The 18,909-nt window shown below is 30.6% G+C and overlaps 2 protein-coding genes across 2 annotated transcripts in view; one reads left to right on the plus strand and one right to left on the minus strand.

The window, feature by feature from the left end:
• The window catches only part of LOC140447700 (pickpocket protein 28-like), a 162,023-nt gene that overhangs the window by 115,624 nt on the left and 27,490 nt on the right, over window positions 1–18,909 (plus strand). Inside the window, exons 7-8 of the mRNA XM_072540498.1 lie at window positions 7,430–7,700; window positions 7,756–7,815. Coding sequence (XP_072396599.1) covers window positions 7,430–7,700; window positions 7,756–7,815 — 331 coding nt within the window. The remainder of the gene's footprint in view (window positions 1–7,429; window positions 7,701–7,755; window positions 7,816–18,909) is intronic.
• Window positions 12,033–15,591, minus strand: LOC140448227 (uncharacterized). Its single transcript, XM_072541334.1, has 2 exons — window positions 15,168–15,591; window positions 12,033–14,107 (listed from the first exon to the last, which is right to left on the minus strand). Exons 1-2 carry the CDS (start codon window positions 15,271–15,273, stop codon window positions 12,033–12,035), a joined length of 2,181 nt encoding a protein of 726 aa, XP_072397435.1. The 5' UTR covers window positions 15,274–15,591.

The raw sequence follows: 18,909 nt of genomic DNA on the forward strand, positions 1-18,909 counted from the left end.
ATTCTAGTTCTTTTAGAGTAAATTCATATAACAAATAGTTTGAGTTATTATTATTCACTTTTTTAGGATGATTTACATTTAAATTTGATGAAACGCAAGGTGGAGCTAACTTATTTAAAAATTCTTGAGTCCAATTATCTTTCTTTACTTGATTTTTTGGGACATTATAAGTATTTTTGATTTTTTTAATTTCTTTCCAAATTTCTTGGACCGGAGTATTTTTATTTAATTTATTACAAAATTCTCGCCAAGAAGCTTTTTTACTTTTTAATATTGTTTTTTTCTGAATTGTCTCTGCTTTCTGATATTTTATGTAATTTTCATATGTACTATTTCGTTTAAATTCTAAAAAAGCTTCTTGCTGAAATTTTACAGCTTGTGCACATTCTGGGTTCCACCATTTTTTATTAAATTTACTATTGATCGTCATTTTTTTCTTAGGTATTGATAATTCACAAGCATCATTAATTATATTGATAAATGTAATATATATGTTATTAATATTTTCATCAGTATTTATATCTTTGGTGTCAATAGTTTCAAGAATTGAAGAAAATAACGACCAATCTGCTCTGTTCACGTTCCATCGGGTTCTCTCATTAACTATTGTTATATTATCAACATCGCTTTCAATTATTATTGGAAAGTGATCAGAACCTAGAGCTACATTTTTAACGTTCCAATCAAAACAGGAAGATATGTCACTGGAACATATAGTTATGTCCACAGCTGATTTATTTCTAGTGTATAATCTAGGTATTATAGTTTCGGCCCCATTATTTAAAAAACATAACTCACAGTCTTCTATTGCTGTTAATAGACTAAGTCCAGCCCTATCATTCTGATCGCAACCCCATGCATTATGGTGACAATTAAAGTCTCCTGCCACCAAAAATGGTGTACTTAAACTATTAAAAAACTTTTTCCATTCACTCTCTGATACATTTAAATTTGGTTTTGCATACACTGAATATATATTAAGTACTTTATTTGATTTTAATTTGACTGTTATTGATATACTCATAACCTGATTGATTTTATGATGATTTGGATGACCTGTGAACTGAATGTATTTTTTAGTTAAAATAGCTAATCCTCCATAACCATCATCTCTATCTCTCCGAAATATATTATAACCACTGAAATTAATATTATTTTTTTCTTTTAACCACGTTTCACTAATTATAGCTATATCAATATTATTTTCAAAAATAAATTTCTCAAAATGACCTTTATTGTGTACAATGGACCTAGCGTTCCACTGTACAATTTTGAACTTATCTGCGAGAATACGACTTAAATTATTTTTAAAATCGTCAAACATTGTTATATTGTCTAAAGTTATTGAGTTATTCTTTAATAAATTTTTAAAAGTGCTTATAATCATATCACAAACAGAGTTTATTTTACAGTTTTTATTTGAATTTGAGCTCATTGTTGATTGGGAATAGTTAGGGATATTTCTATAATTTTGATATACCGGTTGACTACTAGTAGATGGAGATGAAAGAATCTCCTTATGCTCGTCAGAATATCCTGAACGGGGATAATTAGGATACCTTTCTAAATTTCGTCTGCGTTTAACTGGTACTGAGTAATGAGTGCTTTTATTTACATTCTTTGTCACCGTTGCGTAACTATTATCATATTTTTTATTAGCTTCACTATAGGATAAATTTTCTGTGGCCATATAGGTTTTAATTTGTTTCTGACGATGAAATTCTTCACAATTTTTCCTATTTGTTGCTTCATGATTTCCTTTGCATAAAATACATGATGTTAATTGCGAATTACAAGAATTTGTTTCATGTTCATTGCCGCATTTTCCACATCGAACTTTACCTCTACATTGTGCACTAACGTGACCGTACCTCATGCATTGTCTGCATTGGATTACTCGTGGAACATATATGTCTACATCGTAAATAATTTTTTCTATTACTACCTGTTTAGGTATCATTTGCCCCTTAAAAGTAACAATAACTGCCATTGTAGGGAGTAACTCACCATTTACCTTTCGTTTTATTCTTCTTACTTCATAAACTTTAAAATTATTTTCATATTTAGGTTTAATTGTGTTTAATAAATCATCGTCTTTGATATCCTTGTCAATATTTTTATTACACCTTTTTTGTATGTAAAGAAAGTGGGTATATAAGCCTCGTAATTTTTTTCTTGAAATACTTTAGACTCGACTAATTTGTTGGCACTATTAAATGAATTTAATTCGACTTTAACTTTATTTCTACCAGTTACAGAAATATTTAAAATGTTATCCCTGATCTCCGGTTCTGCATTTAAAATTAATCTAGCAGTAGAAATTTTATGAAACTTACCTATGTTTCCTTCTTTATTTTGCACAAATACATAATATGGACCTTGGTCCGTTGAACTATATTTATTTTTTTGTTTTATTATTTTTTCAATACCACCTGTTTCGTCGCTTTTTCCATTTCCGCTAAATTCCATATTCACTTCATCTATAATTATACTTTTTCCCCTATCAGGAGGTTCATATCTTTCGTCCGAATCCCCGATCATTACAATCAAAAAACAAATAAACAAACACTTAATGAAGACTCGTTCACGCACTGATAAGAACTTTACCTGACCACTGCCAAAAACGAACTGAAGATATATATATATATATATATATATATATATATATATATATATATATATATATACATATATATATATATATATATACATATATATATATATATATATATATATATATATATATATATATATTCCCAAGAAATAGAACACACTACGCCTACGCGTATATAGAATGTGGAACGAATAAACTAAAATATATTTTTCTCATTCCCATTCTTTCTAAGAACGTAAATATATATATATATATATATATATATATATATATATATATATATATATATACATATATATATATATATATATATATATATATATATATATATATATATATATATATATATATATATATATATATATATATATATATATAGACCAGCGAAATATTGATAAGTTTACCGATGTTTCAAACTATTCAATGAACTTGTCTAACTATACGCTCCTGAATCGCACCAACATATATTGTTACGGGCGCAAATTTTATGGGAATATCTTACTTTTTCACTTATTTATATGGGCGAATCATATACACTAAAAATGACTTCGGTAAGAATTTACTTCTGAGATTAAACATGGTTGCCGTTAGTTGTTAATTCAAGTTGTAGATTAGTCACCTTCAATTGAAAATTGTCGGACTAGACAGGGTTAACCAACATTATGTACCTACCTACTTAGTTAAGTATGATGTCAAAGTATGAAACAGATTTATTATTTCAGAAACAAAATACTTTTAAAACTTTTCAATTTTAATTGTTAAATGGCATAATAGGAGAGTATGGATTTTGTATACGGCCTGAAAGAGGAGAACGACTGATACAGTTTTGTCAATAAACAGATAATGTAATCATGAACAGCCAATTCAAACTACAAGGTAGAAGGCTATATACCTGGAGATCTTTTGCCGATAGCCCGCAACAAATAATTAGAAATCAATTAGATTATTTTCAAATAAATAAAAGGTTTCTTAATGCGGTTATGTCAATAAAAACCTATCCTGGAGCAGACATTAACTCCGACCATAACTTATTGCTTGCTGAACCGAGAGTAAGGATGAAAAAAACTCGAAAGTCGGGCGTTATAGTATTTTTCATATAAAAATGCGTGTACGTCATTCAAGATTTACGACGTCAGAACCCCACAGCGTTGCCAAAACATCAGAATAGTTAGTAAGTGAGGAATTTTTAAAATGTCAACTATTTGTCAAACTATTATATAAAAGTAAATAAACTTACTTACTTACACACTAAAATACATAAGAAAACATTTCAATACAAAATTATATATTCTAAATTTTAAACTTACCTCTATTTAGAGCATTAATAGTAAAAACGTCCCGCCATTATTTCTTGTTCAAAATAATCTATCTTATATGAAATCTTATCAGCTTTCTGCAGAATATTTAGTGGTTTTGGCATAGCACAATCACAATACACAACAATAATTAGTTTTTAAAGCTATTAATCTAAACTTAATATGTATTTATAAATACAATTTATTAACATATAATATATTATGATCAAATTGTGTCAGAAATCAAAAGATAAACAAAATTCTTACTCTAAAAAAGCGGCAACACTTTAAACAATTTTGCTACACGCTAAACTGTCAAAAAATTTGAACTATTCCCATATCAGTTGCGTGCAATTGTCTAATATATTTAATTAAAATTATTATTTTGTGGAATATTAGACTTAAAGAGTTATTTCATAAAATTTATATTATTAATAATAACAAATGTTTTTGGTTATTTAATCAATATAATTCCAAATTTCCCAATGTTATGATAATTACATTTTTCTGATTATTATACCAAGTTAACGCCTATGAAGGATTGAGCAGTTCCGTATGGGTTTCGTATTATTAGCTGTGTTAGGAAAATTTGAACTCTAAGGTTAACGTTCTGGAAATTTTAAATATAAGTGACGTCACTTTATATAAACTGTGACGTGCACGCATTTTTATATGAAAAATACTATATAAGAACGGTGGACATACAAAAACTGAAACAAAGCAACGTAAAACAACAAATGCAAGAAGAAGTACACACAAAATTTAACGACATTGCAACACATAATAGAAAAGATATAGATACAATGTGGAACGAGATCAAAGATGTATTGGTAACAAAAACAATAAACAACATCAAACAGGAAAGACAATAGAGCTTATGGAGTAAAGAAGAGAGTTTAAGAATAAAGATGCAAAAAAGTACAAGGAAGACCACAAAAAGGTACTTAAAGAAAAAAAAATTAGCAAAAGAATCCTGGTTATTAGAGAAATGCTTAGAAATAGAGATCCTACAGAAAAAACATGATATATTCAATATGCACAGACAGATCAAAGAAATGGCAGGAATATATAGAACAACAATGCCCACTGCACTGTTTGATAAAGATGAAAACATAGTATTCAATACGCAAGAAAAACTGGATAGATGGCAGGAATATATAGCAGAACTGTTCAGTGACAACCAACACATTAAAGTATATGACAACGTCGAGAATGGACCAACAATAACAAAATCAGAAGTAAGATCTGCTATAAGTCGTCTAAAAAACAACAAAGCGTCAGGATCTGATGGAATATATGCTGAGGTATTTAAATTGATAGAAGATAATCAACTTGACATTATGACAGAATTATTTAACCGTATATATAAAACAGGAACTTTACCAAAAGATTGGTACATGCCCATATTTATACCACTGCCAAAAATAGCAAATACTAAGAAATGTGGAGAACACCGAATCATTAGCCTCATAAACCACTCACTCAAAATATTCTTAAAGATCATCCATGCTCGCATATACAAGAAATTGGAGGAGGGTATTGCTGATGTACAATTTGGATTTCGCAGCGGTCTTGACACAAGAGAAGCACTTTTTAGCTTACAAGTGTTGATACAACGAGCCAGAGATATCAATACAGATATCTTTGCCTGTTTCATTGACTTCGAAAAGGCATTTGACAAAGTAGAGCATAAGAGGCTTATTGAAACTTTGCGAATCGCAAACATCGGTGACAAGGATATAATAATAATAGCCAATCTCTATAGGAAACAAGTAGCCAAGATTCGAGTAGACAATCAATTATCCGTTGAAGTCCCAATACAAAGAGGAGTACGACAATGTTGTATACTCTCGCCTTTGCTGTTTAATGCGTACTCTGAACATCTATTTCGAAAAGCTTTGGGAGAAACGACTGATGGCGTGATTGTTAACGGTGAAGTAATAAATAATCTAAGATATGCAGACGACACTGTCCTTGTTGCGGATAGTGCTGAAATATTACAAAGACTGATAGATCAAGTAGTTAACATCGGTAGAAAATATGGAATGAAACTTAATAATAAGAAGACGAAAATTATGATCATAAGCAAAAATCAAGATACAGATGCAAAGTTTATGGCAGACAATGAGGTATTGGATAGAACAGAAAAAATAACATACCTAGGATGCAACATCACAGACAGCTGGGATCACTCATACGAGGTTAAATCTAGGATCGAAAAAGCAAGGAGTGCCTTCCAACAGATGAAGAAAGTTAAACAGTGTTAAACAAAATCTTATTCACTAATGGTGTTGGATAAGCGTTTGAAATGAAAAGTTTCTGTAGGATTTGTAGGTTTTTTGTGTGAAAACAAGGATCTGATAGTTTTATTACTCTATTTTTCATTTGTTTGACTAAGTTGACTTTGGTAGAATTATTATGGTAAGAGTGGTAGTTAAGGTATCTACCAGAATGGGTGGTTTTTGATACCAATCTATTTTAATGTTGTTATTTTCCCTGATCACCCGTATGTCGAGAAAGGAGATGGACCAATTACCATCTTCCCTCTCTATAGTGAACTGGATGTAGAGCTCATAACTATTGAAGGTGTTTAATAGTTCATCTACCTTGTCATTAGGTATAGCCTAGATGATAATAAAATAACACATAATCCATAAAGTAAGTTGCAATGATAGAAAAAATCTTTGCTCCCATAGGGGTACGGAAAGTCTGTTGATAGAATTTTCCATTAAATGAGAAGTAAGTATTATTAAAGAGACCTTCGACGATGTTGATAAATCTGTCATAAGACATGAAGATCTCCAGTGTTTTTTTTAATATACAATATATGGTAGCTAATTATAATTTCTTCTTTTTCAGCCCTGAAGAAGCCAAATTAATTCTCTCGAAACAATTGATACTCACTAGTCTTTCTTGCAAATCTCCCCAATATTTAAGATAATTCCTGCAAAGAAATTTCTTTTCCTTTATATATATATATATATATATATATATATATATATATATATATATATATATATATATATCTACTAATATTTCCAGTTAAGTAAAAAATAGGTTAATTTAAAGTATTATTAGTTATTTAGTAAACAGCTTCCAGCAAAAAATATGGGTATTGTGAATTTGATCATATTAAAGTTACTTGGAAATTATCAAGGATTAAATATATTTTTTAATAAATATATTATTATGTAATATAATATATTAGAGAGTATACACATAATTTTTTGGTAAAAAAATGAAGAAAATCCAAGGTTACAAGATTTGGTTTAATTGAGAACACATGCACTACAAACGTGTTAATTACTATCATCCATCAACATCTTCCATACAAATAGAACCTGTCGAACTTAGATAAAAGAAATTTACTTGATAGGTACTAGTAAAATCAAGAAAATTTTAGACAAGCGTTCAAAGATTTTTTGAATGAAATGAAAGATTTTTTGTTAAAGTAAAAACAAAGTATTAGATTTGAATAAAACGTTACGTAATTTTAATTTTTATGTTAACTATATAATAGATGGAAATATCCCACCCGTCTAGAGTACCAAGGCCGAAATATGACCACATCAGAATTCCGCTCGATCAAGCTGTAATGACAACTTTGATTTTGGATATGATGTCAACTTCCAAAGCTGTAAAAAACTATAACCCAAGACGAAGAAACTGTTATATGCCAAACGAAAGACCTCTCACCTATTTCAAAATTTATACTCAACAGAACTGTAAACTGGAGTGTTTAACTAACTACACACTAAACAAATGCGGTTGCACCACTGCATACATGCCAAGTAAGTAAATGTGTATTTAAATTAAAAATTGTCACCATTTAAATTTGCATTTTAGGAGAGAATGTCACTAGAATTTGCAATGGTGTTGATAATCATTGTGTTTATTTGGCTGAAAGTAAGTTTTATGTTTATTTTTATATTTAATTTGTTAAAGTGTCGTTAATTAAAATTTGTTAAGTGTGTCGTATATATATAATTATATATATATATATATATATATATATATATATATATATATATATATATATATATATATATATATATATATATATATATGTTCCGAACGATTTCCGCGATTGGTACAATTAAACCTAAAGCTAAGATTAATATACTATTATAAGAATTAATATTAAACTCAACAGTTTTCCGGGTAGAACCTCGTCGATTATAATTGCGCTGAGCTTTCAACATCCTCTCTGATGTCTTCTTTAGGGTTGTCGAGGTCTCTGTCTTCTGAGCCCCTCGACACTACTACACTGATCACTAACCATTACTGCTTCTGGAAACAGAAGACCGTTCATGTATATCGGCGATGGTGACGTGCTTTGTGTGGCGGTTGGCGTCGGGGTTAGCTTGGGGGTTAGCTAGGGGATTGGCGCGGGTATTGGCGCGTGGATTGGCGCGAATATTTCTGATAGTAGGATTTTGGTTGGCGGATTAAGCGGACGATATTTTCTTTATAAGAGATCTCCATGTCAATGGTAACCATATGCCGTCATCTCTTTTATTAGGGCGATTTAACCTTTTTTCTATTTTTATGGCTCCTCCTAAACACTTTCAAATTTAAGACTGAAACTCAGAAGCGCAATGTTGAAACCCACTTAAGTGGTTCATAACTTTTCTGATACCCCTATTTCGACCATTGGCACTTAAGCTTTAGCAAAAGTTTTTACTTGCTCTGTTTCCCCAAATCACAGTCCAATTGAGACAATCATCTGTCAAACTGAAGAAGCCATCTCTAATTTACCTTCCGAAGATACTAAAATAACTGGACAAGACATCTCTAGAGTTCTTAAAACCTCAAAGTCTCCTACTTCGAACATTAGTCAATCCTAGAAAAAAGCCCTGAAAGAACTTCAGTCAAATCCAAATCTAATAATTCTTTTTAGAATTATTAGATTTGCCATCATGAATAAAACATCTCTTCCTGCTGACGTAAAACAATATTTAATTCCTCTTGAAAAGTCTTCCAGAACACTTCGAATATACGGCATACCCAAAAATTCACAAACCCGATATTCACACACGTCCCATTTTCCGTATAAACAACTGCCTTACACAACCATTGGCCGAATATTTGACCAAAACTCTACAACCTCTCGCCGAAAATGCTTCATCCTTCGTCAAAAATTGTTTTCATTTCATTGAACTTGTTAAATAATACCCTAACTTATTTTCAGACATTCTAGTAAGTTTCGATATCGTTTCACTCTTTACAAATATACCTATAGACGAAACTCTTAATATGCTGAAAACTAAATACAGTATCCAGCAAGATCAATTATCTCTCATTAAACATTGTATGTCCAACACTTGTTTCATCTTTCAAAATCAATTCTTCAGACAAATAAATGGTGCCCCAATGGGCTCCCCATTATTTTCAGTAATTTCCAGTATCGTTATGAGAGACTTCGAGACCCGAGCACTATTTACATCAATGACGATACATTCTTCATTTGGTCCCATGGCAGGGATGCTTTGGTGTCTTTTCAAACCCATGTAAATGGTATACACCCTAGTATCCAGTTTACGATGGGGGTGAACACTAATTCATCTCTACAGTTTCCGGACGTACTCGCAAGGAAAAACCAATACTAAGGTTTTCATCACTTTGATTGTCGAAAACCCACCCATACCAATCGTTACTTGCATGCCAACTCTCATCATCCACCTTCACAAGCTAATTCAATGATCCTTGTCTTCAGACCAATACGCCTTTGCGACGATGCAAGTAGACCCGCTGAGCTCTCTAGTTTAAAACAAGCCCTAATCCAAAACGGTTACCGCGAAAATCACTAAATTTCAACCCAAACACTCCGTGACTCGGAGAGTAGGTGGTGCTTATCTGTACCGGGTGGTCTAATAAGCCGATCTCTCGGCTATATATCAGAAACTATTTATGTTATAACTTTAGGAGAAAAAATTCCTGAGGCCTAAATTCCGCACAAAGTTGTTCAAGTACTTTTTTTTAATTTTTTTAAAGAAAGGGCGGAGGAGAGTGGGAAAGTATTTGCGGATAAATACCTATAACTTTAGTTTGGATTAACCGATTTTAACGAAATTAGTGTCATTATAAAGAGTGTGAATGATTTAATTCACATCTACTATAAAACAATAGCATTTAGTTTTAATTGTCATGGGTAGAGGGTACTTTCTAATAGAACAAATTAAAATTTGTTTTTCTTCAAAATGTTTAATGGAAACACCTATTTATTGTAAATTATAATGTAACTAGATTAACATCGTAACAAAATGGCGCAAACCGCATGTTGATAGCTTATGTCAAACTCGAGATATGAATAAAAACGCATAAACATAAGTAAGAATAGTATTGACTCACCCTTTATTATAACTTAAAATTAAATATGTGAAAGATCATACAAATATCTCGATCATTAAAACTTAATATCCAATTAAATGTTCAAATTGTTTTCCATCGTTGTCCACACAAAGATGTAATCTTTCGCGCGTAGACATACCAGCTGCTTCAATCTCATTTGTTGATATACTATTTATTGCGTTTATAATGCGCTGTTTCATGTCATCTCGCATGGTTGGTCGAGTTTGGTACACTAAGTCCTCTAATCTTCTTCACAGATAAAAGTCCAGACATGTTAAGTCAGGAGATCTAGCTGGCCATGAAAATATACTTCCCCTTCCAATCCATTTATTTGGATAACTTGAATACAAATAATCTCGAACTCGTCTGGAAAAGTGCGCAGGACACCCGTCATGTTGTAATACCATATCTCTTCTTGTTTGTAAGGAAATATCTTCCAATAAAACAGGCAACTGATTTTCCAGAAAATCCAAATATGTTTCGCTATTTAAAGTTCTATCAAAGAAATATGGACCTACGATCTTTCCATCAACTATACCACACTAAACATTAAGACTCCATCTACCTTGAACCTGCACCTCATGTATCCAGTGCGGATTTTCTTCTGCCCAATATAACACCACCGCACTATTAAACGTAGCCTCTGTTCACAAAATCTTTGACATGATATGCGGTTTTTCTTCTAACAGACCTAACATCCAATTGCAATAATCCAACCTTGCATCAAAATCTCTCATTTAAAGCTTGGTGGAGAACTGCAGGATAAGGACGCAGTCTAAAAAACAGAACAACAAATATTGGTGAAAAAGAAACCACTATATTTACTAAAACTTAAAAAATCTTGAAAAATCCACAATTTTTCACAAGATAAATCATGCATAATTATTTTTAAGAAAGGGATAATAGGATAAAAGCGCCGTGTTGCCGTTTTTATAAGATTTTATTTTAGACCGAAATACGTATAAGCGGATGCGCAGTCACCCTGTACGTGAAATCAAATCTTAACTGTCTTTTTCTTTTTATTTTTATTTTATTTGGTTTTGAAAATTAGTTTACGGATTTTATTAAAATAACAGTTGAATCTAAAGTTTAAAGGGAATTCCAAGTTTTTGACCTAAACGTTCATTTTATAATACGAAAAACCAACCTGTAATATTTTAAAATCCTTAGAACAGTAGTTTTGGGTATGTTTAATTCTATAGAGATTTGCCGACTACTTATATATGGATTCTGTTGAATTAAAGCAAGAACATTGATTGAATTATCTTGTCGGTCATACATCTACTATGTCGTTTAAAACAAGGACGATGAAAACTATCAGTTTCTCTTAATCTTCTTGCCTTTCTTTCAAATACTTCTTTGCCATAATGTCTCCTATCAGGATATCTTACAGAATATATACGTGGGGCATTTTGGTGACATTGAAATAAACTCCAATAATATACAATTCTGCATTTCTGTACCGTAGAGGTAAAGGGTAGTATATCCATTTAGTGAAGTTTTGAGATAATGGGAAAATAAGATGAGTTCCAGATAATTATTGCAACCATTCTTAATCTGAAGACATATGAAATTATGTATTTATATAATTGTAACGTTATATTTTAGTTAATCAATATTGTCCTACTGTGATAAAAAATTTGTTTATATATTACATAATATTGGGACTTAAGGTCTTTTGCCTCGGCATGTACCGGCAGATAAAACATTGTAAAAAATAGTAAGTGCCTACATAAATTCAAACAAAAACACAAAAAATGATAAAAAAACATTTATTCATCATCGCTATCATCAACTTTTTTTGTAGTAACAACTAAATTTCTATAGAACTCCTGAAACTGACTGGGGATCCATTGTAAAAGGATTAGTAAGTGATCCTTTTTCTTTTGTGTGATCCCTTTTGGTTTTTGATATCGTAGTGGTAACTGCTCTGGAAGATTGATCGCAGTTGCTGTTCTTCTAGCGACGTGTAATTCTTTGGGTCTAATTTCTTCAAAAGCCTCTTTATAAAAAATTATGGTCGGTGTGTCTTTTTTTACTTGGAATTGGACTACGTTTGAAATGAGGAAATTATTATTGTCGGCATTTTTCTTTTTACTGATGAATAGGGATTGAGATTGAGAGTAAAGTACTTCAAAATTTTTGAAGTCATCCTTGTCCATTTTAATCACCTGAGCACCTACGGAACTGATTAATTGCTGCCAATCCCAAGGCGTTACGATCTGCATTGTTGGCTGTTTTTTTACAGATCTTTCAATTATAGCGTGCACTTGGTCAGCTTCTAAATGAGTGTGTCCTCTCAGTAAATATTTATGGTTAACTACTTTTAAATTAGGGCAGATGTTGAAAAGCCAAAAGTAGCTCATCATTACCATAACATTGCGGTTTTGACTAGGGCAATTATCTGACCAAATAACCAATTCTTCCACATCAGTTTGTGATAGAACTGTCATAGCCCATTTAGTTAATGCCGAGGCAATTTCATGGCCACCCCTTCCAGCTTCGGATTCGTCCCAGATAAGGCAATACGATTTATTTTCTGTGGCGTCGTATATCGTGAAATTTATAGTCCATAATTTCAGCTTGTAGAAACTTTGGTTATTTGTCAAACAGGGCGTAGGCAAGCATTTCTGCAAATCACACATTATAATTTTAGTTTTTCCAGCTGATTTTTTGCTTTCATTTTTATCGTTTGCTTTCATTTTGTATCGACTTTCTGCTTCTTGAAGATGTTGTTCATAATTTCGCCGTAATGTTATTGTTTCTTGCTCGGAACAGTTTTTTAATTGTAGCATAAACCGATCGCAACTATCACAAGTATCCACGGAAACCGATTTAAATGCTAAATTAAAATCATTATTGAAAATTTTTTTATACAGCCATAATTTAACAATTTCATTATTTGGAATGTGGTCTTCTTCACACTTTAAGGTATATAATTTGTACATTTTTTCACGGCTCAATTCTGGTCCTAGATATTTCTTGGCAGTTTTGGATCGAGAATAATGACTTTCGTAGCACGGAAACGACTTAATGTGCTCTCGTACTCGATCCAAAACCGCTTCTGGTGTTTTATTAATTGGTTCATGCCTTCCCCTATGGTCTTGTGCCACAAAGCCTCCCATATTGTCGTTTTTTAGAACGTTACGTACAACTGTTTCTGAAATATTTAGAGTGTTTAAAAAAAATTTTTTACATACGTCAATTTTTTTTACACCTCCATCTAACTTTATATCAAAATTATAAGAAATGCTGACTTCTCTCGGCCTTTTAGAATGGTTTTTAGGTCTACGACGTATTACACTCTTCGGAGTGATATGCGAGCGCACAAATTGACGCTTTAACTCCCAATTTTTTGTGTTACACCAATAATTCTCAAAAATTTGCTGTCTTACAGCTTCTGCTATTTTTTCTGAACATTTTAGTCGACAAGGAGGGCAAGGGGGCTTCATTGCTTTAGCTTTTACAATTTTACCTGATTTATTGATGTGTTCCTTTCCTCCTAATGTTGCCTCTACTCTTTTTGTTACTTTCCAAGTTTCTGGTTTCTTATGACGTCTTTTCTTTTTGATTTGGTTATTAGTTTCCGTTTCATTTTCAGTCAAGTTTTTGTCAAGTTGAACATCTTCATCATCATCTGCTTCCAATTCACCATTATTGTCTACCAAATAATTGCTACTGTAGCTATTGTTATTGCTGTCCATATTTTCTCCATCATCGTCTGTGTAATCAGGGTCTTTTACGCTATCATCATCGCTAACACATTCTTCAGTTAAATTAGACAAATAATTGCAATTTTGAGCACGGCTTGTTGAAGCTTGAGCAATATCAGAGGCGTTCGTCGATTCTGTAAATAAAAAAATTTATTTTTATTTAATCTTCTCTATCTGTCGAACTGTTAACAGTACACAGAATAATTTATTATATTAAATGGGAATAAAGCCACAATTTATTTTTAAATGAATTTATTTAAAAATAAATTGTGGCTTTATTTCCATTTAAAATAATAAATTACATAAGATACCACAAGAAAATAACTTCAGAACAATATACAGAATAAAGCAAAAAATGGATTAGAGGCATTGTTGTGTGATTCTCAAAAAAAGCAGCAAGTTCACTATTTTGCAGGTTGATGTTTTCTTAGAAAGATAATACAATACCAGTTACTACAAAAATACTACTTAAGGGGATGGGTACGAACTTTCGACTTCAATGATATTTAAATGGGATTCATTTTTTTTAGAATTCTGAGAAAACTAATAAGTATTTCTGAAAAATTTAAACTCAGAATGGAAGATTACCTTTATTACCGAGGGACGACAGTCCCTGAAAACTTCTATAATGTTTATTTTAATAAGTTACGGGGGTGAAAAACGAAGAGAAAATGTAGTGTGATTTTGAATTTGAAATATCTCATTCAAAACAAATTTTTATTCATTCTAAGGGACTTTCGGCCCTTTCATTTTGCGTTTAAATTTGTTAAAAATACTTATTAGTTTTCTCAGGATTCGAAATAAACGATAACATTTAAAATACATAGAAAATTTTGAAAGGCGTCAAAATTGTGCATTTTTGTTCCTTTCCCCTTACTGGTTATATTAATTTTGTATTAGTATTAGATTTTACAAATATTTGTTGAAGATTAAGAATTTCAATTACTTTAAAAAAGGAGCAATAAATGTACTTATGCATCTGAGAATTGGGCAGTGAATAAAACAACATAATATCTACCGGTCAGAACTCTTACAACAGCAATATTTTCAAATGCCCAAACTATAAAGACTCTAAAGAGCAAGAACAAGTAAACACCTACTATATAAAACGTGACAAACCAACATTTTTAGAACATGTTAACAATTTCCTAGTGTTATAAGATTATATAAAAATTAAAACTTAACCGCACTTACCGTCTACGGTCAAATTTTCAGCTTTTGCTTTTTCCACAATCGCACATATCCTCGATCCAACCATGTTTTTTAAATTTTCCAAAGTTTTAGAGTCTTTGGAATTCATTTTTGCTTTTATTTTTTGTAACTGTCAACTATCTATCAAGTAAAACGCTCTGTCAATCAAGGTGACTAACACTTGTCTGGAGATACTGCTGTTTACCGCGCGCGAAATAGCCTGCTCGATAAACAAATCCGACAGCGGATGGAGTTACTATGCTTTACCTCGTTCTCCAAAGGATATACTACTTTTTCTTATAAGAATATCTAGGCCACCAGTAATACTTCACATACCATCTTTTGCCACAAATAAGATTGGAACATTTTAAGCTTAGCCAAAGTATTAAGTCCAAATTAGAAAAAAATGGAGTTACTACCCTTTACCTCTACGGTACAGATTTGATATACTCATCACGAATTATTAGTACTGATAATTAATTAATAATATTACCAATATTAATGTCTATTGAAAAAAGTGCAATCTTCAATTCGAATTATAATATAGCACTTCTTAACAATGTTTTGACTGCTGTCAATAAATAAACAATATGAACTCCCCGTCAAATACATTGTCGTAGCCTACTTAGTTTCGAAAAAACACCTTTTAATCATATGAAATAACAATGGTCAAAATAGATATCAACATTAAGATTCTTCTACTATAAAAAAATTTGAAAGTACCTACTGACTCTTTTTTAAATTTATTTTATAATACAGGGTGAGTCAATACTATACTTACTTACGTTTATGCGTTTTTATTCATATCTCGAGTTCGACAAAAGCTATTAACATGCGGTTTGCGCCATTTTGTTACGAATTTAATCCAGTTCCATTATAATTTACAATAAATAGGTGTGTCTATTAAACGTTTTGAAGAAAAACAAATTTTAATTTTTTCTATTCGATAGTACCCTCTACCTGTGGCAATTAAAACTAAATGCAATTATTTTATAGTAGATGTAAATTAATTCATCCACACTCTTTGCAATGACAGTAATTTTGGTAAAATCGGTTGATTCAAACCAAAGTTATAGGTGTTTATTCCTTCCTTCTTTCCCACTCTCCCCCACCCTTTATTTGAAAAAATTAAAAAAAGTACTTAAACAACTTTATGCAGAATTTAGGCCTCTTTCTAGTTTTCTTATTTAACACTTGGTATAATTAGGCATATTTCCCAAAAAAACTGGTTTTCAAAGTTTTCTTCATAGGTTACGCCCCCTAGCGGTTAACCCAGAAACTTGAAATTTATTTTCAGCGATTTCTCTTGACCACTTTTACTAAGGAATATTTTCTCCTAAAGTTATAACATGAATAGTTTCTAATATATAGCCGAGAGATAGGCTTATTGGACCACCCAGTACAACAGGTTTATGGTCTATTTATTTGATTTTTAGCTGTGATGGTAGAAGGTTAAAAACAAATAATTAACATGTCAAGCGTATATTTTCGAGAAGAAAAGATTTAAATGGTGAATGGTATTACGGAAACTATTCTACGATTCTATTGTAGAAATAATACAGTTATTTATTACAGCTTTTGACAATCGCCCAATTCCGGCAGAGAAAATAGTTCGATCAAGTATTAAAAACTTGGAAAATTTTGGTTACATAAATACCTGTATGAAATGTCATCCAACGGATCAACCACGATCGAAACAAATTTCTGTTGAACGCGAAGCTCGCAAAATGCAAGTTTGTTTAACTGCTGAATAAATTGCGGACGAATTTGACCTAAAGAAGAGAACTGTAAGAACTTTTTTCAGGCGATTATTTCAAACTTATGGAATTTTATAAAACTATAATATATTATGATAGAGAAATCGAATAAGAACAATAACTTTTAAAAAATGTTTTGTTTTCCGATGAATTTTCATTCACAATCCATAAACGCTATAATCCATCTGTCATCCGGTATTGGTCTAGAGATAATAAATAAAAAAATTGTTTATTGCTGTGAAAACAAAATACCCAAAGAAATTAAATGTGTGAACTGGACTTTATAACGATAATGTAATTGGTCCATTTTCTATTATGGGTAATCTAAATGGACGTAAGTATCTAGATTTGTTGCGCAATTAGATTTTTCCAGCAGTTACTTATTTAAGTTAGTAACATCATTGTGATATACATATATATATATATATATATATATATATATATATATATATATATATATATATATATATATAGCTATATATATGGCTATATTATATATATATATATATATATATATATATATATATATATATATATATATATATATATATATATATATATATATTGTTATGATGTATTGTTTGAGAATGATGAGCAATAAGTGTTTTTTAATAATATAGGGTTTTTATCGCGGTTCTCAAAGAATTAGTTTGTAAGTACTTTTTTAAATTATCTTTATTATATCTATTATGAAACACACATATATATCTAACCTAGCCAATGTAAATTTAAAATAAACTATCTTTAAATTGAAATTCTTTTGAAACTAATTAAATTCTATAGACAATGTAAAATTTAAACAAACTATCTTCAAAATTGAAATTGTTATGACACTAACTAAATTATATTAACAAAATTTTGTACCTTTCTGTCACTGAATGCCTAAATGAACTGTTTTCCACTATATAGATTCTAATCACCACTCAATGTCTTCGTGCTTCGGTTATCCTTGTTTTTGTGAAATTACTTTTTCCAATTATCAGCTTCCACCAATTTAAAATATATTTCTTCTTAAGCATTTATAAACCACCAAGCAAACCAGCAAACAGCATTTATATTTATTCTTCTTTTCAGTATACCAATATCCAATCACCAAATATATTATATAATTTTAATTTTCAATTAATACTTCTTGCATTATCCAATCACCAATTATATTATATAAATTTAATTTTCAATTAAAATTTCTTGCATTATCCAATCACCATTTATACATAACATAATTTTTAATCTTTAATAATATTTTCTTCATACTGTTTCTTAATCTTCATTTAACTCACTATATTGAACAATTGGACCTTCTGTCTGACTATAATTGATCTGACTTCTATTTCATGCTAACTCTAATTAACTTTCATACTAAACTGGCCATCTTGAATCCAAATCACCGAGTATTTATACCTTTTCAATCTTCCAGAACCATCTGGTAAGAAATCATGTTCGATTTGTTACATCTCCTACATGTCTGAATTTTCTGGAACAAAGCCATCTCCGGTGATCTAGAGAATTCCTTACTTTTCTATCGAGAATTTTGTTGACATTTAGGCTTTTCAGATCAGAATATACACTTAAACCATTAACTAACACTCTAATTTAATAAACTACACATTTTAAACAACATATTATTATAACCACACTTTATATTCGCAACCATTACTTAAACGTCACTTCATTGTATAGTTGGTTGCCTATGCACATGGCTCACTTAAATATATCTACAATATTAAAATTATTAAATACAACTTTTTACAATTATTATATGCTAATTTCTTAAAAATGCCCTCACATAAATATATTTTTATAAAATTCTCTAGTATACATATAACTTATTAAAATAACCAAATACTTTTTATATCTAATATTATCTAGTAGAGTAACTTATAAATTATTTTCTATAAACACCAATCATATCAATATATATATATATATATATATATATATATATATATATATATATATATATATAAGGGGTATAGAAGCAAAACCCG

Source organism: Diabrotica undecimpunctata, chromosome 8 (assembly GCF_040954645.1).
Source record: "Diabrotica undecimpunctata isolate CICGRU chromosome 8, icDiaUnde3, whole genome shotgun sequence".
NCBI lineage: Eukaryota > Metazoa > Arthropoda > Insecta > Coleoptera > Chrysomelidae > Diabrotica > Diabrotica undecimpunctata.

Bases quoted from the DNA above. Each gene is read 5' to 3' on its own strand.
- LOC140448227 (XM_072541334.1), bottom strand. From the start codon at position 15,273: ATGAATTCCAAAGACTCTAAAACTTTGGAAAATTTAAAAAACATGGTT. The intron at 14,108-15,167 runs GTAAGTGCGGTT...TTTTATTTACAG, and splicing joins TGAAAATTTGACCGTAGACG to AATCGACGAACGCCTCTGAT.